This window comes from Phasianus colchicus, chromosome 6, assembly GCF_987193195.1.
Source record: "Phasianus colchicus chromosome 6, bPhaCol1.hap1.1, whole genome shotgun sequence".
In the NCBI taxonomy this organism is placed as follows: Eukaryota; Metazoa; Chordata; class Aves; order Galliformes; family Phasianidae; genus Phasianus; species Phasianus colchicus.
In genome coordinates this window covers 2,175,620-2,201,030 of record NC_143441.1, presented here as the reverse complement: position 1 = coordinate 2,201,030, position 25,411 = coordinate 2,175,620, and the positions used below count along the sequence as shown (strand labels likewise).

Below are 25,411 nucleotides of genomic sequence, written 5' to 3'. Positions count from 1 at the left end.
CTGTTGCTCTCTGCAAATATAAAAGGTCCCAAATAACTCAATTTGGGCACAAAGGCAGTCTGTAGCTTTTGCTTGCCTGCTGAGCTGATGTGTGATGGGAATTAGTTTTATTGTCTTCACATGTCTCAGATAAACGCAGAGCCTCACTGCCTTACAACTTGTCATGGTTTTGTGATTTTTGTTGTCGATATTCTACATGATAACATCATGTGAAGCAGTTAAAGAGTTAATGGTCCGGTTCTGTGGACTGCCTTTTTTAGGCATTTTGGTTCTCAGAGGGCAGGGGAGGAGCGGCATTCCGCAGAGGAGGAAAGATGGAGCTCTCGGCGAGGCTTCAGCCCGCCTCCCTCTCGCTACGGAGAAAAGCACGTGGTTCTCCTGCAGTCTACTTCAGTAAATTACCGTCCCTCCTCAGATCGTAGCTTTTTTTTTTTTTTTTTTTTTTTTTTTAAGACCCATCTACTGTCCGCCTACTCCTCACCCCCCGATTTCCCGGCTCTCCCGAGGCGCCGGCCGCGAGTCACTCAGTACTCCCGGGGCCAGGCCGGATAGGCACCAACGGTTAACACTTTTTTTCCCCTTCTCCTCTCCTGTGTTCCCCCCCCCTTCGGGCCCGTGCCCCCTGTCACAGATCTAGAGATAACTCCGTGAGGTAAGCATACTCTGGCATCCTTATTTACAGCTAAACACAGCATCCAGATTTCTTAGGCAAATCCCCACTGCATTCTGAACCAGAATCAAGTAACAGAAATAATTCTGTGTTAACAAGATAGAAGCCAGTGTAACCATTTTTTAGATGTACATGGCATTTTTTTTTTTGTTCACATTCCACAAGACCACAACTTTCCTAAAGCTGACATTCACTGAAAATATTCTTATTTACTCTGCAAAAGGTTGCATGTATGTTGGAAACTCCTCATACAAAAAAGAAAAGTCTGGACAAAGCCTACTTGCCACCAGCAGTCTAAATAAAAATCATAAACCAAGAATGAAATTAATTCCCTTTGTTCTAACACAGCCCTTCTGCATTATTTTAACTCATAGTGTTATCCTGCATGACATGAAGAAAACAAATAACTGAGTGTTACAGAAATGGTATGCTTCGCAGGAATATGTTATACAAGTTATAACGAATATACTTTGCAAGAGCTTCTGAGGGCAGGAGGACGTACCCGCTTGTCACCACGGTCATGTCCTTATCATACACACTGCCACATCAGATGTCAGATCTCTCATGCATGCAATTGCACTGTAGATCTGCTTAAACCATACCATCAGAGAGAAGGATTAATTATCTATCGGATGAGCACAGTGATCCTTTGCAGCAACAGCCCGTACTTACAGTGGATTAAATGTAGCATGAACCTGTACTTCAAATAGGCTGGAAAATAAATTGCCTGTGTGAGCTATTTTTTCTGCTTTGCTTGCTGGAAGCCTATTTTAAAGCTATGTATTTGTGCACATTTTAATCTCTTCCAAAAGAGGGCACTGCTAGCTTTTCTTCCACACCTTCCAACAACAGGACCCACGCAGAACTTTGCAGGCTTAGCTTCGTCGCCAGCCTCAACGGCTGCACATGTTTTTTTGCATCTCCCCAACGGGCTGTCCGTAGAGAACAGTGTGGTCTGGCCCTGGAGGACTTGGCACCCCTAAAAGAGCTGAAGAGCTGTCCCTCTGGCATTTCTGGCCTACCCAGAGAAGCTGGGCCTAGTACAGCTTGGTCTTCACTGGCAGCAGCAGAGGTTGTTGTGTTTATTATCCACCACCACAAAACACACACAAGTTATCTGCTTTTGATGATTTAGCAATTAGGCAGAAAGTAATACAGCCAGCTATGATCCCTATTAACTGTACACTGGTTAAGAGCGCCAGTAGAAGCACAGCTAAATAAAGGCTATTCTTGCCTTACAAACAGCTATCTCCACTGTCATCATAGCTCACACCTAAGAAGAACAGGAGTCACTGAAGTCTTACATAATCTTGTTACAATTGGAAAAATTCACAGAGTGGAATGGTGATAGAGGAGCGTAGCAGTAAAGGAACTAGAGCAGATGGAATGGTGTTACAAAGGAAAAATGCTCACCTGTCTCCAAAGATCTAGGCTCTCAGGAAAGACTTCACAAAGAACAGATCACCAACCACAGACCCTCACATGTCACAGTCAGCCCTTAAATGGAGTCTAAGAGAGGTGAAACCAGGCTCCGCCCCTTCCTATCACACAGCTGAATTGCCTTCACCTGTGCTCCCAGGGCTGACTGGGTCCTTTCCCTGGTTCTCCATCAGTGGTTCAGGCCATGACTCAACAGTTCCCATACAAATCCATACATCTATGCCCAAAAGGAAGAAATGAGAAAGAAATGTAAAGTGTAAATCAGCCCACACAGTACTGGAGACAGAAGACAAACACTGCTATTTCTGAGCTGGTTCAGTTTCACAGGACAACGGTCTCTGGTGTTAACATGTGCATTAAATGATACTTCTCTCTTCAGAAAGAAAAGAGGTTTTAAAGCAAAAGGCTTTCTGAAATAAAAGCTCTGATGTGAAACACCTCACATATAGTACTTATTTGAGAGATTTCAGTTCCCAACAAACAATTTAAAGCACCACCCGATCTCTAACTTCATTTCCTCTTTCAATTAAAGAGCAGCAATGTCCTCCATTTTGAATTTGCAGTCTCGGTGTATGCACCTTCAGTTAGGCTCCTAGTGAGCCACCTCAACTCACAGAGTGGAGTTCTGTACACCTCACAAAACATCCTGTGCAGGACACGTCTCTTGGTGCCTGCTGGCCCAGTAGCACCTCTCCTCGGGGTCTGCCGTGGGTCTACCTCAAGTGGGTGCCAACATGTGCTGTGCAACTTCAGAGAAACTGTGCAGATGGATTAGTAAGCACCTGCTTTGATGCCACATGGAAAAAACGCTCTCTAAAGCTAACATCCTGGTTTGAGCAATGTGGCTGCTACCTGTATGAAATAGGGAGCCCAGCCACACAGCCCTGAGCAGGAGGTGGCCTTGGATGAGCTCTGCCATCTTCACAGCACAGTGCACGCATAAGTCTGTCATAGACGCTGTGGTAGAGACTCTGTAGCCATGGCTCTTATTGGCTGTCCTGGAAATTTCTTACAGGATTTGGTGTAATTGTTGCAAGTTTGGATGAGATCCCTAAAGGCTCACTTTGCTCTTTCCCTGCTTGAGTTTGGGAATAGTGAAATGTGATCTTTGATCAGTGCTGATGAGAATAATGATGGAAGGATGTGACAGAGACTTGCCTTCCTCTCCTTAGATAGCAGTTTTCTGTCTTACCTTAACCAGGGAGATAAGGGAATTAGAAAATACTACTAATTAGGGAATAAGTAGGGAAACACAACAGCTGTGTTTTTTTGGCTGTCTTACCCTTTTGCTCCTTTTGTCACTTTTTATGCTTCAGGCTTTTGAATTGAGGTCAGTGGAATTTCTAAATGTTTATTCTTCTCAAACATCCATACATTTCTATACCCACCTCATTCTTGATTTTTAATTTCCTCTCTTCTAGTGCTTCAGCAGGGGGATTTTTCCCCACCAGTGTCTCCACCTCTTTGGGTAATGCTGTGCCTTTGTTTTTCTATCTGTGAAGTATAGAGAAGAGTATTCCTGCCCAGTGAAGAAGACTTTTGAATCTTCACAGAGGAGGTGAATGGACATCTATCTCAGTTTCCTTTTCAAGTTAAAAATAGTAATACTAATTTATGCAGAATCTTAATAGAGCACTGAAAAAGAAAAAAAAAAAAAAAGCCTCCAAGCAGCAGATTTACTTAATTACTTTTATTAAAATAAAAATATCATGCATTAATACACATTAGACATTTCTGAGAACCAGTAATATTAAGACTACATAAGTTCTGCATAAAGTAAGTTGAGCTGGTAAAACATGCAGCCTATGTGTTGGAAGGGACTGGATGGAAAGATGAAAATGAGAAAGGTGCTGTAGTGTTTTTTTTTGTTTTTTTGTTTGTTTTTTTTTTTTTCCTCTGTACAAAATTAATCTCTTGAGAGAAAAAAGGATTTAGTTTACTAATGATGATATCAGGGACTTATCCAGGCTGAGTGTGCACTGTCAATTCTAGATCCTCTCTACTGTACTGTACACCCAATGTATTTTGCTGCGCTATATCACAGATCCTGCAATTCTTTTTATTTTTGTCTACTGCCTGTTCCACCACTTGGATAATTAAATACCAGTACTTGGGGAACCTTGAGGCTTTATTTCATTTGCTTTGATAACAGAATTTATCCTTTTTGCTAGAATAGTACAATAATATAACTTTTTCATGTGTGTGACTCTGATTGAAACTTTTGACTTTCCTTTCCATGGAGTTGTGCTGTGTTGCTGTTGCATAACTCATGATTATGAAATTCAGAGATGTTCATTAGTATAGCTTTATATGCCAAATGCCACGTGGATGAGAATCTGAGGGCTTGCTTTGACTGTCCTTCTGCTTTTGCCATAAAACTGAAGTGAGAACCTGCCATGTATTTTGAAAGAGCAGCTTTTCTTAATGCCCTGATAAGCAGCACCATGTCTTTTGTATTACAATTCCAACGGTCGTAATTGTTAGCTGGATTTTTACTCACGTTATGAACTCCTGCACTATCAGTAGAGAGAGCCAAAGATTACTGAAGAGAGCAAAAGGTTCTGTTATTAGCTTCACTAAGCACTGGATAAATCCCCTAGGTGACTGCTCTTACAAAAATCTAAGTCCACCAAAAAAAATCCCTAGTGTGATTTCTTCTCTGGCTACAAACGCTGCAAGCTAGCCACTGATTTTTCTTCCCCCCAAATACAACAGTATATCACAACAAAAGTTCTCAACAAATTAAAAACAAACAAAAAGAATAATATACACCTCATTTTTCTCGCTCAATATACAAACAATCTTTGATCAACAGTATAAACCATTAAACCGTATAAAAGTCAAGAGTTTCTTATTGTACAAATAGTGCTTTCATAGTTGAGTAACTTTACAATGCAAAGGTACCATCTGTATCTATGGATATATTGCTTGATAGTTCATTAAAACAACGACATTACTCCTTATATTCAATTGATTGCATCAGTACAAAGCAGCCTAAAATGGGGCAATAGATCCATAGGATCTCTGGTTATCAAAATCATGCAACGTTAGCCTTGTTTTATACTCTGATTGAAATCAAGTTTAACATCCCATTAATTTCAAGGGGAACAGAATTAGGAATGTAGGATTAAAAGGAAACTTAGGTATGTAAGCCAACCCTCCTATCAAAGTAGACAACTATTTCACATGTCCCTATCATTAAATATAAGGATAGCATTGATGTTATTTGAAAATCCACAGTTTTCAGTTAGATTGTGAGAGGTTAGGAGTATGGTTTGGCTCAATTCCAAGAGCAACTGGAAATGATGTACCGTTCAGCTACATAAGAAAAAAAAAATCAGCAATTTGATAGGTTACAGGTGTGGTTTTGTGTTTAATTTTTTTCACCTTATTAATCAGAAAATTCATTACTTTAAGGAGAAAGATACAGAGAGACCACATTGCATCCAGACAGTCCCATGTGCAACAAAGCTGAAGCATGCAGGAGGACAAGAGCAAAGGTGATGGAACACCAGGCCTGAAACTTGCCGAAGGTATTTTGCCTGCTAACTTCGGTGATGCAATTAACATGTCTCTAGCCAGGTCCTCAGTTCTCTCTTTTTCTTCAGGAAACTTTTTTTTTCTAATGCTACTGAGGGTTTCCTTCTCCACTAACTGCAGTACAGCCTATTGCCTCCGCAGTCTCTTCTCCCAGTCTCATTTCGCTTCACATCTAAAAGAATGAGAAGTTTACGTACAGTACCTATTGCTAATGTGAATGAACCATGATTTTCAGTCCACTTGGCTTTGGTAACATGGGTGATCTGCAAATACACACACAGTGCCCAACTAGAGGGAATGTGCGACAGAAAGTAAATCCTATCATGGAAGTGTCATGATTTCAACTTCTCCACATAATTAAAGTAATGCATAACAAAAAGTGTTTTCATTTAAAAGTCTCACTGCCTGCCTACACACTTACTCACATAAAAGGCAGTTATCTAATCATGTCTCATCATTGTATTTTTTCCTAAATCTGAGCCAAAATATAATGTAGTTGTTTCTTTTTTTCTTTACTGTGTCCTTGTTTAGCTATTGCTTTGAATGGAAAATGAATCAAAATTGAGCAGAGGTTATAGATCTGTCCCTGAAGTGATATCTGGTTCTGATGTTTGGTTTGGTTTTCTATGGACAGGCCTCAGTGACTTGTGAAGCCCACCTGGTACAGTGATGCTTTGGCCAGTCCCAATGAAGGATGGAGATCAGCAGCTTTTACTTGTAATGAGATAGTGTGGAAGTGGTGATCAATACCCTATTTCTTTAAAGCAAGAAAACAAGACATTACATCTTTGGTCCTAATGCAGCATATTAAAAAAACTTCTTAAAAGTATCATATTTTTCTTTTGTATAAACTTTATTTTTCTATTATTTTTTAAAAAGTCTCCTTAAAAACTTGTATGTTGGAATAAAAAGATAAAAACTTACAAAAAGAACACTAGAAAATGGGATTCCGATATAGAAAATTGATTCAGTGGTGATAAAACATTACAAAGCATTCTTGCTAAGTGTTACATGCAGAGTTTGATGCTTCATCAGTATGTGGTTTTCATCAGGAGGGAGGACATTTTCATACTTTGTCCTGATTCAGACTACTTCTCCCAGAGAAGCACGGGCAGAAATAGAAGCTGGCATTCTGTAACTCCTCTCGAGAGGCAATCATACTAATAGAAGATGTTGGAACTCTGAATTTGAAAAATCACTGCTTGTCTGGAAATGCAAAGTTTCTCATTGGCACCCTGAAGCACCCCCAGACAGCCTGAGGACACCGCAGACACTGTGTGAGGGCACAGACGCTGCCACAGCCTCAGGTACTCCTCCAAGCCTCCTGAAGCACAGAGGCTGAGCCCTGTTTTTTGTACAGACAATCTCTCTAGAAATATAGAGACTTCTCTCCAAGGTGGATGCAGGGAGAGGAGCCATTTGTAGAGCTATTCCCACCCATGCCTGCAAGAACAACCCATTGCAAATTCAGCAGCTGTCTCAGATATGGATTGGCTGGCTGTGCCCTCAGCCTGGCACTACTCTCCTCTTCCTCTCAAGTAAACCCCAGGAGCATATTTTATAATGCATTATGTAGGAGAATTCCCAAGCCAATTTCCTTTGCAGCAGAAGAAAACAACCCAAGGCCCAAGTGAAATAAAGTGCACCACCACCGCGCACAGATTGCTGGAAAACATCAAAGTAACATGAAGATTCTTGATGTGACTTCTATTTTCATATCCAAGCATGTAGTGCTTAAATTATTATTTCAAATAGTTTGTCACTAACTGCTGCTTTACGATTAAGAGACACTAACTTGTGAGTGGTGTCATTTTGCCTTCCATGAGAAATACAGTGAAAACAGTTTTATTTTCTGGATTGTAAAGTGTCTGTTAGCTTTTATCAGTGGCTGTGGCCTGTTACATTACCCTGTTTGGCTGTATTTCTAAAATCAGTGTTTTATACCCACATATCCTGAGAGACAACGGCAGCGCTTTCAAGTTATTTTTGGGTGCTGATATATGTAAGCTGTCAAGATGCAGTGCCTTTGTTTTTTCTAGTATTTAGAAAATAAAATTCTACTATTTAGTATCATAAAAGTTGTAAGCCCACAACTTCTCTGTCCCATTCAATAGCCTGCATTTCGTACAACACTGCATCAGCAAGGTGCCTGTGAAAGTGCTGCCTGACCCAGTTTGGCTTTACCAGCACCTGTGGGGCTGCGTGCTGTTACATGGTCAGTGACCTGCAGTGGAAAGAAAACAACGACACAAAAAGCATTTCAGCTGCTTATTGATTATTTTTTCAGTGACAATTGTTGGGTACCTTGCTAATGCATGTTACCCAGAAGCACTACCCTGCGTAGCACCTGTGCCTCCAGCAACAACCATGCAGCTCCACAATCTCATTCACCCCAGTGCCACTGTATCTGCCCCTCAAGGCACTGGCCTTTTTCTTTTTTTTTTTAAATTTTGCTGGCTTTTTAATCATTGCTGAGCTGTCTATTTACAAATCATGGTTTAAAGGGTGCACATTTAGTGGAATTATTTCACAACACAGCTAATCCCACAAATCTGGAATCTTCCTGTACATTTTTATCAAGAGCTAAAGCCTTTTTCCTACTGTTCTCATTAAAAAAAAAAAAAAAAAAAAATATATATATATATATATATATATATAATTTTTAGATGTATTTCCCTGTTTCTAGTAATAAGTCTCTACTGAATTCCTCCTAAATAGCTTTAGAAGGGCAAGTAAACTAACCAATATTGAACAATTTTAATGCTACATAATACTGGTTATAGATATTGCTCCTTCTTAGTGGCTTTCTTGTTTTGGATGACAGATTAAAACATCAATACATTCTTCCATGTAATTCTGTTGTAAATTTGCTATGGGAGGACATGCACTGTATGATTTTCTAGTGTTCTGCTTGGAGACAGAATAGATTTAGTGAACTGAAAATTATCTGTGCTTTCTGTTAAAATACATTTTGGTTTTATTTACATTCCTCTTGGGATGGTGGGTGGGCAGAAAAGCACTGCCTGTGCATTCACACTGCTTTTGAGAGCAACAGAACAAATGTGCTCTCAGGAATGCAAAAAGAAATCTGCCACTAGTTGGATGTGGGAACTAAATTTTGGTTACTGTTTTAAACACAAACCAGCAATAATCAAAGTCGGACACTGCATTCCCCATAGCACTTTGGCTGGGACTCACGTCTCAGTGACACAAATCTATGAAATAGCAGACCAGGAAAACCTTTGGATTTTGAGTAAATACACTTTTCTACCTCAAACTGAAAGGCAGCTGATGAACTACAGCACACACAGGAGCTGTTTATGCATTTTCACTGCATTACCTATAAAAAGGGTCATTTCACATGACCACTCTTTCACTCCTCAGTAAATCTGTAAAAACAATGTTCTAAAATTGATGAACATGCCTTTGATTTCTGAACTAATGGTTTGATTAAAATTGGCAAGCTGCTGGAAAGTCACACTTTGGGCATTTCAGTCCTACTGCCTTCATAAGGAAATATCATTGCTGGAAGAGTTTTACGTTTTGTAACATGGAGCCCTTGAAAGAGTACCTGGTTTGGTTCCAGTGACTGACATGCTATCAGTATAAAGAGTATTTATACTGTTACGTTAAAATCTTAACCTTGGCTAGTCTGCTTCTTCCACACTGACAACAGAAGCCTAGGCTGGGTATTTTGAAGAAACAGTGAGAAGCTGTGTGTTTCATAAGAGGTAGGCAACTTCTTCCACCATTCTAGATTACTCTTCCTTTTCTGAACCCATGCTCACTGACCTCCTGTGTTATTTTGGGGTGTGAGAGGTCGCCCCACACGGAAAGGTACAGTGAAGCAAACAGCCCTAGTCTCTTCCCTGGCATCATACAGCTACTGGCCATATTCTGCCTCGAAGTGAGGAAAGTGCTAACATGGGCATGACCATTTTCTTTGCCAAATGTGGGCAAAAAGATTTCTGAGTCTCTAAAAGAGACTACTTGGCTAGAGCTACCTGTGTTTCTTGCCTTACTGAAGTTTAATTTAGTATCAGTCTTCCTGTCTGTCTCATTAAGGCTCCAATTTACAACCATTTGCATTTCCTTGACATTTAATTAGAGTCTGTTAAACATTATTTGACACTGAATTTTTCACTTATGGCAACATCTTTAACAGTTTTGTTTAAGAAGAGAGGCATTTTGACAACTGTACAACAGCATAATACATCAGAAAACACCTTGTGTTTTACCATCAGAAAACAGATGAGTGAGTGCTCTGTAAAAATCTACAAATTATTGTGAGCTGCATTCCTCCTGTCAGTTTTTAGCAGCGGTGGTCAGTAGGTGATGTGTCTTGCTGTTCACTCCTTGTGCTGGTTTTCCCCAGAATAATTTACTTCATCCTGCCATGGACAGAATCTCCCATACATCCACCAGATGCACTTTTCCTGTTCATGCCAGGATGCAGTATGTGGAGCCAATTTGTAAAAATCCTGTGGTATGGAATAACTATTTCTGTTCCTGGACCTTTGGAAAACTATTTAGTAACATTGTTTTTCTTCCTGCTGGTGATCTGAGCACCAACTAACAGACAAGCAGTACAAGCATCTGATCTTGTAAAAGATCCAAAAAATCTGTTAGAAACATTTATAAAAATACACATTGTAGAAAGAAATTAGACTGTACAGAGTGTACAGCTCACAAGTTCATCCCAGAGTGGCTTCTTACCATGCTACCATTTGAAAATGAAAGGAATGCATCCATATTTTTTCTGTACAGGAAGGTCCCGCTCCATTTCAACACACATCTCAGTGCAGGGTATGGGCTTCAGCTATACATGGAAATGGGCAAGAAAAGACCCAAACTGTCCTGTGAGATTGGTTTTGCAGATTCAGATTGCGTGCTGAAGTGTGCTTATTGATGCATTGTGGTTGCCATTCATGCTGAACAGTTTTTGCTCTTGCAGCAGCCAGGCGATTCACCAGTCTGGCTTGTCTCACTGCAAGAAAAAATCCTCTGTGGTCATGCTGAAGCTTCAATGTATTCACTTTTTGGTGCTGCCACCCTCAAGTATTCTGGGTTTTCTGCTGCAGGAACTTTCAAGAGACCATTAGGTTTTGTTTCATTTGGTAAAAAGTCCTGCTGGTAGTCAGGATTGTCCAGATTTATTTGATGATTGCCTGACTGGATCCAGTAAGGAGAGCTCTCAAAAGCTGTTTTGGCCTGTGGGGACTGGTTAGTGTTGAGATATTCAGGGTTGTCCACAGCTGTGCTGTGGGAATTCTGGTAGCTTGAGTCCATAGGGAGCTTTGAGTTTGCTGTGAGAGAGATGTTGTTGTAGATTGGATTCTGAACCACAGCAGTAGACGGTTTCTTGGGCATCAGCTGGTTTACATACTCTGGAATTAAAAACAAACAAACAAGATAATGGAAGTGATGAGGTATGACTAATGCAAACCATTTGCATCACTCAAGGTGCAGTTTTAATCCATCTGCAACACTTTTTTCAGTGCAACATCTCACCAGACTTCCCAGCTCTGCGTCCAGAGTGGAAGAGAGCTAAGTGCAGTGACATCCATGCTGTACATGAAGCACACTGCCTTGAAGCTCATCTTCAAGTTTCAAAGCAGCAGAAAGATTACTTTGGCCACAAGACTGCAAAATAGCTAGCGCTGATTGTAGTGGCTATGTCCCTGATATTGTTCTGAAATTTCAATAGGGAGTTTGGCGGTCAGAAGCCATATCCCTCAAAAAATGTTTAGAGATGAAGCAACTACCTAGGAAAGACAGAACAGACAGTAACGGAGATTCCACATCTCACTCACATGCAGTCTCTTGTCAGTCTTTTCAAAAGAGATGTGGGAAGGGAGAGAAGGTTAATTTTTTTTGAGGATACTAGTTAACCGTGACCCTCTATGCCATCTGTGTCACTCTGTGATGTCCAGTGCTGTAAGTTAATGGGAACCTGTGAGATTCCTTCTGCGTATCAATATCTGAAAGCAGTGACACAACCAGAAAGCTGTTTATATGGCAGAAATGGTATAAGGGGTGAAACCCATGTTGATGTGATATTTTCTGAAGTAGTAGAAAGCTTTAAACATAGACTCACACACCTAAACTTCCTAAGCAGATGGCACACGTGGTAAACATGAGGAACTTGGCTCATGAAGGAGTGGAAATGAGAGGTGGCCAAAAGCAGTCAAAAAAAGTTTAAGAAAAGGATATGTGCATGCATTTTCATTCTTGTTTACTGAGTAAAAGCAAAAGGTAGGAAACATTTGGGCTGCTTCCTTTCTCTCAAAGAGTAATGAAGATAACTGTATTCATGCAAGAGTCTGATCAAATGGTTTGTGAATGAATAGCCCTAGGATGGAAACATAGGAGAGGTACTTACCCGGAGCAGGCAGGAAGCCATCATCTATGCTCTCCTCCAAGAAATTACCTGTTGGGTCTGAGCTGTACCTCTGGACAAAGCTATCTTCCCTCACAGGGTGCCCCTGCTAGGTTGGAAATGCAGAAATTCAGTATTACAGGGACTGTTCTGTAGAAGTTGTCTTGCATAAGTGAGATATAAAAGTAGGGAGGGGGGATTCAATAGGAAAGTGGTCATACAGTGCTGCTACTCCTTTTTTACGAGTCATTCCACTTACCCCATTTCTGTCAATGCAGGTTGTAGCAGAATTGTTGCTAGTAGCGCTCTTTTGAAAAGAAAGAGAGAAAATACAGGAATCATGAGAAACAGTTCACTCTCTCATTACTTCTTTTTTTGTTTTGTTTTTAGAGAGGAAAAGCTTCATACCAATGAACTCAGGAGAGGAGTCCGAGATGTAGAGGGGCTGTTGAAAAAGCCCTGGTGTGGGACGAGATACTCATCTGCATCCACAATGTCTTCCATGTCCTCCTCCTCCATCAGGGTGCGATAAAATTTGGAATCTGTAGGGCTGGGCAAGTGCATTCTTTCATCTCCCTGTGAGACAAATCAGAGCGAGAGAGGATTCGCAGAATTCCTTCAAGCCCTCACTATCCATAGAATCTGGACCTGCAACGTCCATGCTGCTGTAAAATATCTGCATTTTTGTAATATTTTTTGAATATTTTGTAATATTCAAACTATTCCAACTCAGCCTTTCAGGATTTCAGTATTGGGCATAGACAGGGGCCAGTATTAAGAAAATACTGGCCAGTCTTGAAATTCTGTCTGTGGTTCTAGCTGAATGTGTTAAGACCTGGAAGGCAAGAACTGTCCTTAAATTATCAGCATGTGCTAGAAATTATTTGCAGCATATCTTCTTAACTCATGCTGTTACTGAGTGTAAGTTCACATTCTGCCACAAACAGCTATGCTGTTTCCTCTTATCATCAGTGCCAGAGAGGATGTTCAACATCTATTCTACAACTGCTCTTGTTTTCCTAAATGGCTTCTCTTTCCACATCATGTTTCAGCAAACATCACAGGAAATAATCCTTCACTGGCAAGGAGATAAACAGACTAACAGATTCAGCTCTCTGATTCTCTAAAACACAGAGCTCTGCCATTTCAGTCAGCTTTCACATCCTCACACCAATGTCATTTGTGTTGGATCTTTTAGCTTGAAGTAAATGTCATAACAAAATTTTTTGCTGCAGCACTCAGAAGCGGTATGGGCAGGATAAATTGTTTTGCCTCAGAAGGAAGCAAACCATGGGAACATTAGCCTGTGTAGCCTGGCATCTTGTATGTGGAAAACTCGTCCAAACCAGGAATTTGATTTCCTATTCATCATTAATCATTCTGCACCCGATATTAAACACCCATTAGACATGTTGCTACCACTGTGTTTAGTACCTGTATAACAAGATAGCGGGGAGGGTCTCGAGCCATTTTGGAGAACTCTGCAATCAGCTCACGAAACTTGGGACGGCTGTCTGCGTCAATCATCCAGCCTGAAAGGACAGCAGGGAGAGCAGTGCACAACTGAAATTGTTTCAGCAGTCAGACACAGAGTCTGAAATAAAGTATAACAGCTAAAAGAGCAGTGCTATACATGGTAAGAAGAAAGCAGCTGCCTGTAAGAGATCACCATAAAAAATTAATTAACCAGACACTAGCTGGTGTGAATGTCAGCATGTTAGAAGTACAACCTGGCAGTTTGGGAAGCATGAAGGAGGCAGTAAAGTCCCAAGGCCAGACAAGCTCCTGCCTGAGCCTGTCCACTCTCTTCCTGGCTTGTCTCTGTTGGACAGAAGGTCCTACAGTGTGACGGTAAGGAACAAGACCTGAGAACAGCCAATGGGGGCCAGTCTGGATCAGTCTAAACTTCTTGAAGGAAGAGAAGCAAAGTATTTTCATCAGGTTCCTGCAGATATATTGTAATTGGCCTGTTCCTTTCTGCATTGCTTCATGAAATCCTGGGAAATCTAAAGTGGAAAGCTTGCAATTTTCTACCCTGTACCAGATATTTTCTAAAATTTACATCTACAAAATGTTTTGAAAGATTAACCATACTTAAGTTGTATTTAATTAGTAAATGAACTTTAACTACAGCTTAGGGTGGATCAATGATGGAAGAGATTTCTAATATTGATACTGGTGGCTTTACATGTGAGATGACTTAGAAAATCTACACTTTCTGATATCAACTAACAGATGAGGTGATATATAGACAGCTGTGTTTAAAATTAGAAGTAAGAAAGATTAATCTTAGTATGTCTGAGAGAACTCATAAGAAGCAGCTTATCCAAGGCAATGGAGGACCAAAGCAACAGTACACCATCTGAAATCTGCACTGGATAAAATCTCATCAGTGCCAGTGGCTTTTTGTCACACTGACGATATAATGTCGTGCTCAATTCTTCCAGTGCAGTTCTTACCAATTAAAGAAATTCTTCTCACTTTAGGAGAAAATGGACCTTTTGGAAGTATGCTGCTGTTGCAGAAGCAGCATCTACTGCTTCTGAATTTATCTTCTAATTGCATGTGTTTAAAAAAATTGTGTGTAATAACTTCCAACTTTTCAGTTTATGTTCTCTGTTTATAAAAGGAGATGAATGGGAATCCCAAATTCTTTTAGACAAGAGGGCATGGCTTCAGCAATGTCAGCACTGCAACCTGTACACAGGGTCTGACTGGAGCGGTGAAAGATGTGCCACTGAGCCCTGTGGAAGAAGAAAGGCTCAAACCCCACATTCTCATGCTCTTGCTTTTAAATTTGGTGTAATGGTATAAAAGAGGGTAGTGACACTCATTTGTAGTGTTTTATAAGCAAGAGGTATCCGACTGAGTGCCTGGAAAAATGCCTGCTTTCTAGCTCTGGCCTCGCTTTAAAGAAGGGCAGTGGATGGAGCAGCCAGGACTCAGAAAATCTCAGCATTTGGAGACACACTGTTGTGCAGAGCTTTTGAAGATCTGGGACAGGATTGTCAAAATCAGGTAGGGCTCAGGTGTCAGCAGGGTTCAGCATTGCCGAGGAGGGACTTCCAGGAGAATGCTTATGGGTCTGAGCACTGCTGATGGATGCAGATGGACATGTCTGGATGTGGTTCCTTCTCACCACAGTGAACACAGGATCAGACTCTCCTTGTACAGTGCCTTTCCCAGCACAGCAATGCACAGGCTCTCCAAGCCTACCCAAAAGTGCTATACTACAGGGTTGGTGTTGTAGCACAGCTTTTATTTCAGCAAAAGCTACAGTCTGTTCCAGTGAAAAGATCTTAAATGCCACCTAGTGGGCTGCCTCTCAGCATCCTCACAAACTGTACTGGCAGGGATGCAGCCTAATCTTGGCTTAGGAAGCAAGGTTACAATCTGACATTTTAGCAGCTGACAGATGAAAAAGGGGGTTGAGATTTAGAAGCCCTTCAGTGTGCCCTACCTGACAGCATATTACTGAGCTAAGGCTGAGCCTGGAGAAGTCATTGTTAGTTTTATTTTCTAGATGTTTAAAACCAGAGCATCAGGTCACATGGATGGTGTTGTACTGATTTATATTGCCTGACATTTTAAAATAATTGACAACATCAGCCAGCAGTGTGAATGGTGAAAAACCATTAGTTGGCTGAATTAGCAATTAACAAAATCGTGCCCTCTACTCCCACCTAAGGCATGAGGTGCAGGAATGCACTCTGTGACTGCTCTTTTCATGTAACCTAATTTCCATGCCATCACCAAGAATACAACTTACAGAAATGCCTACATAATGAAGACAACTGTGCCACTTATTGGGCTTAGGAAAGCATCCACAAATCCACTGAACTCACATTTGACCATGATCATGTACACATCAATAGTACAAATTGGTGGCTGAGGCAGACGCTCGCCTTTCTCCAAGACAGAGGAGATTTCACTTGCAGGGATCCCATCATAAGGCTTGGACCCAAATGTCATCAACTCCCAAACTGTCACACCTGCAAGGAAAGGAGAAGACAGTGACAAAAATTTGGAGGAAGCTGAGTAGTTTGCCTGGATGTGTTTGTCAATTGAGAGAAATGCACTGACAGATCCTCATCCAGGCAAAGCACTTTTTGCCATGATATTAAAGACATACACATTAATAAAACAGTTTGAAATCATCTTGCCTTCCTTTATTTCTTTTTAATCGCAACTAGTGTCTCAGTGTTGAACATCCCACAGACTTTCCAGCCCCCCAGGAAAGAAAGAAAATACAGGTTACAGACTCCTGACTCCAGTTTAGAAAGGGGATTTAAAAATGGAAGTTGCCTTTTTGTTTAAAACAGTCTCTTCGGAGACCAGCAAGAGCAGTTGTTGAAAAATGTGTAAACCATCTGCCTCAGTGTTGTTTGCTGATGACATACTTTGTGATGTAGCTATTGTGACTGTCCAGTAGCTTAGGATACAAAATAAAACTTTGGATGCCAAGATACATAAATGGATTAAGAGAACCAGAGACTGTACTTTTTCTAAATGGATACAGCGTCTGACTATTTGTACTTAACTTCTTCCAGGAGTGTGACACCATGGAGTGGAAATTTTGCAACAAGTTGCTCTGAAAATTTTCCTTTCAGCTCCTTTATCTTTTGTACAAAGTATAAAATGAATTATTTCAATTGCTTTTCTTTCCTTGTTGTCCTCTCAGTATCTGGAGAGCACATCATACTGCTTGCCATTTTGCAACTACTCTGAATCGTTTTAGGCCACCATGACAAAATAAGGTTATATCATCACCTCAAATAGTGCCAGAGGAGAAATTGGAGTTACACTGACTGATGCTGACTGGCAGTGTGGCCAATGGTTTTATGTCTTCCCTCTCATTATACTGCTTTATTTTTGGTCTTCAGCAGTTCACCGTGTGGAGGAGTGCAAACTCCTACATGTAGCTCCTGTCAGGGAAGGGCTCATCATGTGGAAGCATATTTTGCAAAACCTCTTACACCTCACCACTGCTCAGTTTTGTGGGAATTTTACTTAGCTGAATGGGTGATTTTGGCCCATTATTTAGGTTTAATCTCTCAATCTTCAGATAATAGGAAGAATAAAGAACTCTTTTCAATGTCATTGCAATTGTTCCAACACATCTACAAAAACTATGTTTTTAGACTCACCGTAACTCCAGACATCACTTTGATGAGTATAAATTCGGTGTAAAATTGACTCCAATGCCATCCATTTAATAGGAACCTAGGAAGATCCGCAAATTAGCCATAGGATGCTGAATCAAATTTTATCAGCAACCTTTACCGCCAGGCGGTGTTTAAGTCAATTAATTGGTTGTAGAAAGTGGTCAAAAACCACAATGAAACAACACAATTATTTGAGTGGTAAAGCAGGCAAGTCCTGAGTCCCTTGTTACTGTTTTCATTTACTATGCTAAACCTGGAAACTTGTGAAATTTTTGAGCCTATTAGAAATATCTCTTACAAGTTAGTTTTACCATATTTTTAACAGTTAAATTACTCATTTTTTAACTTTCTCCTGTTGAAACAGAATAAAAATCCAATCTCAGATGGTATGACAAAGACCGATTTGTGCTCATCTGATTTCCATTTATAGTCACAGCAATATTTGCAAGCAGATTCTTGTTAATTTCTCAGCAGGACACATTCCCTTCATCAGCATGTAGTACAACATAAAGGCATGTTGAACCAAGCCTGACAGGTCTTTCTTCTGCTATAAATATATGGAATTCTCTTGCTCTTCACAAACTGCACAGTTTTATTGGTGTTGGCTATGTGATGAATTCAGACATGCTTTCATTTTTATTGTTTTTCAAATAACCTTGTTCTTTCCCAGACATTCAGGGTGGGAATTTCAAAAGCCCTTGCTGCTCTGCTACCTCTGCTCCTACTGCAGTCACACTGGCCTGACGCTGCTCTGGCTGTGCTCAGCAGATTTCCACAGGCTTCAAAGGCAGCAAGCTGAGATTGCAGCTGAGCCTTCTGAAAAGCCCACTTCTTTTTTCCTATTTTTAACATAAAGGCTCATGCATGAACACACGAACACACCAACAAACACGCCATGGTTCATCCTCTAGTGACTTGTACCTTGCCTCCCTCTGCGTGATACTCCTTCTCATCTGCCCCAAGCAGCTTTGCCAGCCCAAAGTCTGTGATTTTCACATGTTGTGGAGTCTTAACAAGGACATTCCTGGCAGCAAGGTCACGGTGCACCAGACGACGTTCCTCCAGGTAGTTCATTCCCTACAAAACAATAGACTGGTGGTAGGCATCTTGCTCATATACTTCGAGCTTTGACACACAAATAAGTCACCAAACCTCAGCTGCTCTATGGTAACTGTATACATACCACCATAAACACATGGTAACCTATTCAGAAAAGTTTGCTGTTTTGAATTTTGTGATGCTGACTGCTGGATGAGGGCATGTACTATGCAGAGAAAGAGGTAGTTACATTACTGTCTTCTAGTAACCTTTCTGTGGGTCTGTATTCAGATGGAACCATTGAGAAATAAGGATGGCAGTAGGTGTAGCAGGGGATGTGGCTCCTCTGGGACTTTGTTAAAGACATATAAAACCAGCACAGTACTGTCAAAGGAGTGGGCAAACCCATCCTTCAGCTGTGGTTGTGCAACTCCTAGGACCTTAAGGTGGCACAATGGAGATGGTGACCATCACCATCCTTATTCACACAGGCAAACCTCACTGGGAGAATCTAGACATAAACAGACTGGGAGAAGAGTCCAAGCAAAAATAAATTCATTATTCATTACTCAAGGCCAGTTCTGTGCCTTGTTACAATGAACTCACTGGTAGCAATTAGGCATCTCTGCAAACATGATAAAAGGAAAAAAGTTAAAAAACCCTCATGTAATGGCTGAGCTCAGAGTTGCACCTATTTTCAAGTCCTCTTTGTAAAGGCAAGTTCTTCTGGTTTCAGTGCCATAGCATACGTGCTTTTTTGGTACAACTCTCAAAGAAGAACAGACTTTTCTCTGGAGTGACTACAGATCTCTCAGACAGATAAAATTGCTAATTGTGCTGGTTTGATTTTTAAGGCATGATCCTAACATCTGCCTCTCTGACCATAGAGTTAATTCTTTGTTCCCTCAACTCCAGTCTTGTGGTGCATGAAATTAAATAAAAACATGATTTCTAAGTTTCCTGTGAGATCCTTTCTAAAAACCACAATTATTCCCAGTCCATAGGTTTCTGCTGGCAGTAGATTACGTGCTTGTATTTTTACAAAGACAGAATTAATAAAAGAAGTGCTTCTAGCCTACAGAATTAACACCAAAATGAGCAAAATTTGATGACAGGGCACTGGAGGGAGTAATTCCCTTCCATATTCCACCCCCATCCTAAGCCCACTGTTAACCTGGACCACCAGTGAATCTTCCACTGCATTTTCTCAGCAGAACTTCACCCCTGTGCTTAGAGCTGCTTGTGTTGCCAAAACAAACCACCCAAACAGACTGGCACAATGCCACTGTGAGCATGCATTTAATTATACAAATATATCTTTAATGAGCAGAGTTCTTGAAAAAAAATCTTGAGCTACCAATAGAAAACTGACTGTCTTAAAAAAAGTCACAAAATCTCACCCTGGTGGAGCAAACATTTTCTGCAAAGCATGTATTGCTGCAGAGACTTATTAGGACTCAAAGCTACTGAAAAGCAGAATATCAGTTTCACATTAAGCCATTTAAGACTCTGCTAGCCAAAGGACTTTACACATACATAAGCATATACCAAAGATGTTGAACTGCTTATGCAGAAAGTACAACAGATCTTTATTTGTGTTCAAGTCTGGGATTTTAGCCATTTTTTCATCATTAAGTGTGAGACTAACATGTTCAAAGTTACTTCAAAGTGTTTCTGCACATGGTGTGGATACACTCATTTTGTCTGAAAGACATGGCTTAGTAAAATATAATGTTTGTGAAAGATACAAAGAGAAATTATTTCAAAGCTGTAAAAACAGAAACAAAAATAAACTTCACAGTGAACTTGTTTCCTTCTGGTTAGTTTCCAGACACACGTATATTGGTCATAATTTTTCTCCCCATTTTCAGAGTCAAAGTCAAAATATGGGGCATGGCCTCATCAGTGCAGCAGAAACACCAGACACATTGGTGGGAAAAAGCCATATGCATTATTTACAAGCACTTTGAGGAGAACTTCGGTATGGAGCAACACAAAGAAGGATGCTGGAGTCACGCAACACTGGAAAGGGTAAAGGTTGCTATAGGTGAATGCTGAGCTGATGTGAAGGATATCAAAAAGAAGCAACAATTGTGGATGGTAACGTTTCAGGCAAGTGCACAACAAATGGGGTGTTCTGAGGATCAGTCTGGGGACTGATTTTGCCACCTTAAAAATGAATGAGGAGGAGGAAGAAAAGGAGGGAAATGTGGCCTCCGGTTCATCATCCACAGGAAGAAAGACCAGGAGAGAGCAATAACTGGTTTCAAATGAGAGAGCAAGAGTCAGAATAATGGCAGCTCATATTACCAGTGGACACATAAACTAATTTGCTGTGGAGTGTGCTGTAAAAAATACACATAACTAGATGAAAATATGTGCTGTATACTTCTGGTGGATACATTTCCTGAAAGCAAACCACGGCCAGGAGAGCCTGAGATGTAAACAAGGTCTCAAGGGACCAATAAGGTGGTAAGTGTGTGGTTAACTGGGTATTACTGAAATGAGCAGAATTAAGCATCTAGACTTTGCAAATAATGCTATCTCACAAAACAAACCTTACACAAACTGCAGCTATTGGTTTTGCCCATTCTTCCATATCAAACCATCTTTCACACAGCATACCGCTAAGGGGTTGTACTTCAATCTCCTTTGCTTCTTTTCTCCTTAGCTCCATGCACAGGCAGATAACCAGTGCCAGGTGTGATAATGATGTTTTATTTAGCACTGTGGCCATTTCAATTTGATCACATGCACCAACTCATTGTATATGAATTGCAAAAATCCCTGTGGTGCCTGGAATGTCTTTGGTCACAGCCAGATGGTATTTATTAATCAGCAGTTTTGATCCCCAGACCACACAGATTTCAGCCTGAAAAGCCAGGGTCATTCTCCAGGGCATGCTAGAAGGTATATTTAACATTACTGTTTGCCTTGTGGCACAGCCCAAATAAATATGGTAACTTGAAGCAGCATTTTGTTATGAGAATGACAGATTCTTTTCTCTTCTCCATCACAACTTAATTACACGACTGTTTCATCACTGAGTGATTAGTTTTCATTGGTGACAATATTATGCTGCATAGGAGCAATTTGTTTGCTCAGTGGCTTGAAAATAATAAGTTGTTTAAAACAAAGCAACAGCTTGCTGATGTGTATCAAGTCTCTAGGAACTATGGAGCATGGTGAAATACAGAGACCTGGGCAGACAGGTAAGTTAACAAACACATTACGTATTTCCTGATATTTGTATCACAGCCTGGGTCTTAGCTGGCCCCAAAGCCAAGCTGGTCAACTTACCTTGGCAATCTGCACACACCAGTTGAGAAGGTACTGGGAGCCAATGTTGTCCTTGTGCTCTCGGATGTAGTCAAGGAGGCAGCCATAAGGCATGAGCTGGGTGATGAGCTGCACAGTGGAAGTGAGGCAGATTCCCAGCAAGCGGCACACATGAGGATTGTCAACACTAGCCATCACATAGGCTTCCTGAGAAGAAAGAAGGGAAGAAAGGGATGTGAAACACTCCCTTCTGTATGACCAAAATATTTGTCTATGATATCAAGAAGATAGTTATATATTTTATGAAAACCGTAATAAAGCCTTTTGGGTTTGAGTTTCATAAATACCTGAAACTCTTCTTTCAAGCCTGTTCACCCTGTGTAAGGTAAACAAGGTACCTCTTCTTTGCTCTTTCTGCAGTTAAGAGACAAGAGAGATCCCGAGAGGCTTGCAGCCTCCAGAAAAACTGAATACACCTTTTAACACGGCCATGAGGGATAAGCCACTCAAACTTCACAGGGTTTCATAAAAAAACTACTTACAGATTAGAATTTGGGATTTGTATTTGCGCTGAGATCCACTGTCAAGTGCCAGCTCAAAGAATGGTGTACTGATGGACAGTGGGCTGAATATGAGCCAGCAGTGTGCCCAGGTGGCCAAGAAGGCCAATGGCATCCTGGCTTGGATCAGGAATGGTGTGGTGAGCAGGACCAGGGAAGTCATCCTGCCCTGTATTTGGCACTGGTGAGGCCTCACCTCGAGTGCTGTGCTCAGCTTTGGGCACCTCAGTACAGAAAGGACATGGAGGTGCTGGAGCAGGTCCAAAAAAGGGCAACAAGGCTTGTGAAGGGCTTGGAAAATATGGCCTATGAGGAGAGATTGAAGGAACTGGGGCTGTTTAGTCTGGGAAAAAGGAGGCTGAGGGGAGACCTTATTGCTCTCTTCAAATATCTGAAGGGTGATTGCAGTGAGAGCGGGGCTGGTCAATTCTCACTGGCGGCAGGTGACGGGATGAGGGGAAATGGCCTCAAGTTGTGCCAGGGTAAGTTTAGGTTCAATATCAGGAAGAACTTCTTTACAGAAAGGGTTAAGTGATGGAATGGGCTCCCCAGGGAAGTGGCTGAGTCACCATCCCTGAATGTGTTTAAAATCCATTTGGATGTGGTGCTCAGGAACATGGTTTACTGGTGGGTTGTTAGAGTCAGGGTAGCATGGGTAGGTTGTGGTGGACTTGATGATCTTGAAGGCCCTTTCCAACCTAGCAAAGCAATTCTATGAGTTATATACAATAGGGGAAAAAAGTAAAGTCGAAGTCTTTTTTAACTAACTTCCCATCTGATTTTACAATATTTCTGTTTTGAACATTTTAAAAGACCTTTGATTGAAAACTGATACAATTAAATAAATAAATGGGGATTTTTCCATGCAGTGAGCTTTTAGGTCAGCATCTTAACTTACCATCTAGAGTGCACCAACTAATCATCCCTTGAAAGTTTCATCATTAAGTCAGCAGCCCTCAGACGCCTTAACTAATAGTCAATGCCCACAGAGCACAATTGCAGCAGGGAAAGAAGCAAATCTGCACTTTCTAATAGCTTAAGAAATGAAATAGCACAGCACTAAACTCATCACCTAACAAGCTTTCCACAGACGTCACATAGCTGTGTATCTGGTAACAACTATTATTAAACAAAGATATTATAGCAATGACATTCAAGAAATAAACAATCCCAATTCTTAAGCAATACGTTCTGTCCCTGGAATTGTTGCATGACATGCCAGCCTAAGCAAAACATGACATAATGCTGTTTCTTCAGAGGTGCTAATTCTGCATTTGGTTTCTTTGTTTAAGAGCCAAAGGGATGCAAGTGGCCTCCAGGCAGCCAGAGTAAAGATGATCTCCAGCAGAACTCAAATTAAGGGATCCTCAACTTCCTGCAGAATGTGAGCAGGTAACTTTCAGCTATACTTTGTCAAAGAGAGTGCTGAGTAAGGTAGCTTGAGGAAAGATAAAGGAAGAATACAATGTGTTCTTTACTTATGTAAGCATTTATGACACTTTAAGACAATCTTGTGAATTTACTATATGATGCTTAGATGGAAGCAGAGAGCAGAATACAGTAATCTCAGTAGGCCTCAAAACCCAGCAGCAATAGTGATTAAGGGCATCTTTTCCTAGTGTTGCTTCCTGTTGGGATTCAGCTCCGTGCTGTATAAATTTCAGCAGGGGGAAAAGAAATCTGCAGGCTCAGAGCTGCTTTCTACCCATCTGCCACACAGCCCCTGCTGGGCTGGCTTGGGGGCAGAGCAGGGAATCTGGAGGTGTGGAGTTGGCATTCGGCCACACAGCTTTCAGAGAGCTCCCAGATTTGGTAATAGGGAAATAGGTCCACAGCCTCCTCACAGGGAGCAGAGGGGAGCTATTGCACATCCAGGATCCCTCCAAGTAGTCCTAGACATTAAAGTGAGCCTTTGTTTCAACTGTTTATCTTGGAAGTCTCTGTGTATGCTCTGACCTGCTCCAAGTATGCTTGGTATTCAACAACAATCTTCTGAATTAGCCCTACCCTAATAAAGTCAGCGAGAGCTTGTCTGGATTACAGGAACTAAAGCTGATGAGCTGGTTTGATGCCTAGCATGTTTCTGTAGGAGAAATCACCTTTAATTGATTGTCATTATCTCTGATGTTTCAGTGACCTTAAAATATTGGTTGTGTAGCAAAAGGAAAAGAGCTTTTGGAGTCATCTTTCTGACTTCTTTCAAGAGAAAGTATTTTGTTATCACCAAAGAGCATACAGTCCATGCATGTACCAAATCCATCATTTGGGTATCTTGCTCTGCTGAAGGCAGGATGCAGTACCACAGGCTTATTAATTAACCTTTCCTATACAGGAATTTGACACAGTTCAATTTGTGAAAACTGTACTGTGCTCCTTATCACTGTGAAGAGTGAAACAGCCCCTGGAAGGCGCATGCAGGAGGAAAGCAGCCTACCCTGGATGTACTGGAGCAGTAATGGAATCCATGTGGGTCTGGGACTTGGAAAAGCATGAGACTGGCCTAGGGGCAAAGGGTCTGTGCTGCTTGTGTCTTCTCCAATGGCTCAGGGGAAACAAGTGGTTTCTCCCCATGGGATAATGCTAGGAAGCTGGTTCCAGAAATCCAGAGACAAAATCTGGAAGACAATTTCCAGACCGTAGTTGTTTAACCATGGCTGTCAGCAGCTCCTGGGGACCTGGCAAGGTCTAACAGAGATCTCAGTCATCTGAGAACTGCTGATCTTTGTCCCTCTGAAAGCATATGAGAAACAGTGCCTCATAGCCTTTTCCCTGTTTTGTGAAGTCGTAAGTTTTATCTGAGTAAGAAAGTAAAACTCCCAAGCTTCTTTCAGAAAGTGAGATAATTTTTCACTTTTCGTGGCTGAGAAACTAGTCTGCTGGGAATTTTTTCTTTGCAGATTAACAGTTAACTTATTCCTTTATAACTAAACAACAATGTGATGACAATCTGCAATGTCAGGATTCAAAACAATTGCATTATGACTGCAATTTTATATGAGAATTCTGGTTGGGATGTTAAACATTTCTTGCCTGCCAAAGTTCTGAAATCCCTTTAGCTGCTAAAGGGGAAAATCCACAGTCCACTGTCAACTTGGCAAAACAAATATGAACACTTACATCAAGTATTTCCTTGTTGGCTTTTGGCGATGTAGCCTCTCTCAATTCTTTAATAGCAACAGGAATTTTAACCTTTTCCCCTTCTGGGATCCAAAGTCCCTACCAAAAAGAAGTACAAAGAATTACTCAGTTCTTATGTCTAACAGGTTAATTCTCACAATTATGTACACATTTTACATCTGCTGAGTAGACTTAAATATTCTGAGCAATGGGAAGGCAAAGC

At 41.0% G+C, this 25,411-nt stretch overlaps 1 protein-coding gene and 1 long non-coding RNA gene across 3 annotated transcripts in view; one reads left to right on the top strand and one right to left on the bottom strand.

Annotated features, from left to right (window-relative positions):
* The first annotated feature begins 481 nt into the window (after positions 1 to 481).
* On the top strand, positions 482 to 6,374 carry LOC116232774 (uncharacterized). Its single transcript, XR_016467583.1, has 4 exons — positions 482 to 652; positions 3,532 to 3,668; positions 5,528 to 5,643; positions 6,285 to 6,374. It is a non-coding gene; the product is annotated as an uncharacterized LOC116232774 (long non-coding RNA).
* Positions 6,375 to 8,263: 1,889 nt separating this feature from the next.
* Positions 8,264 to 25,411, bottom strand: part of EGFR (epidermal growth factor receptor) — a 150,253-nt gene continuing 133,105 nt past the window's right edge. The window contains exons 19-28 of one of the 2 annotated variants that reach the window (XM_031599373.2): positions 25,189 to 25,287; positions 21,533 to 21,718; positions 18,116 to 18,271; positions 17,177 to 17,252; positions 15,875 to 16,021; positions 13,464 to 13,561; positions 12,438 to 12,605; positions 12,289 to 12,336; positions 12,033 to 12,138; positions 8,264 to 11,037 (exon numbers count right to left, since the gene is read on the bottom strand). In XM_031599373.2, coding sequence (XP_031455233.2) covers positions 10,661 to 11,037; positions 12,033 to 12,138; positions 12,289 to 12,336; positions 12,438 to 12,605; positions 13,464 to 13,561; positions 15,875 to 16,021; positions 17,177 to 17,252; positions 18,116 to 18,271; positions 21,533 to 21,718; positions 25,189 to 25,287 — 1,461 coding nt within the window. In that variant the 3' untranslated portion in view covers positions 8,264 to 10,660. The remainder of the gene's footprint in view (positions 11,038 to 12,032; positions 12,139 to 12,288; positions 12,337 to 12,437; positions 12,606 to 13,463; positions 13,562 to 15,874; positions 16,022 to 17,176; positions 17,253 to 18,115; positions 18,272 to 21,532; positions 21,719 to 25,188; positions 25,288 to 25,411) is intronic. The other variant, XM_031599374.2, reaches the window with a different exon arrangement.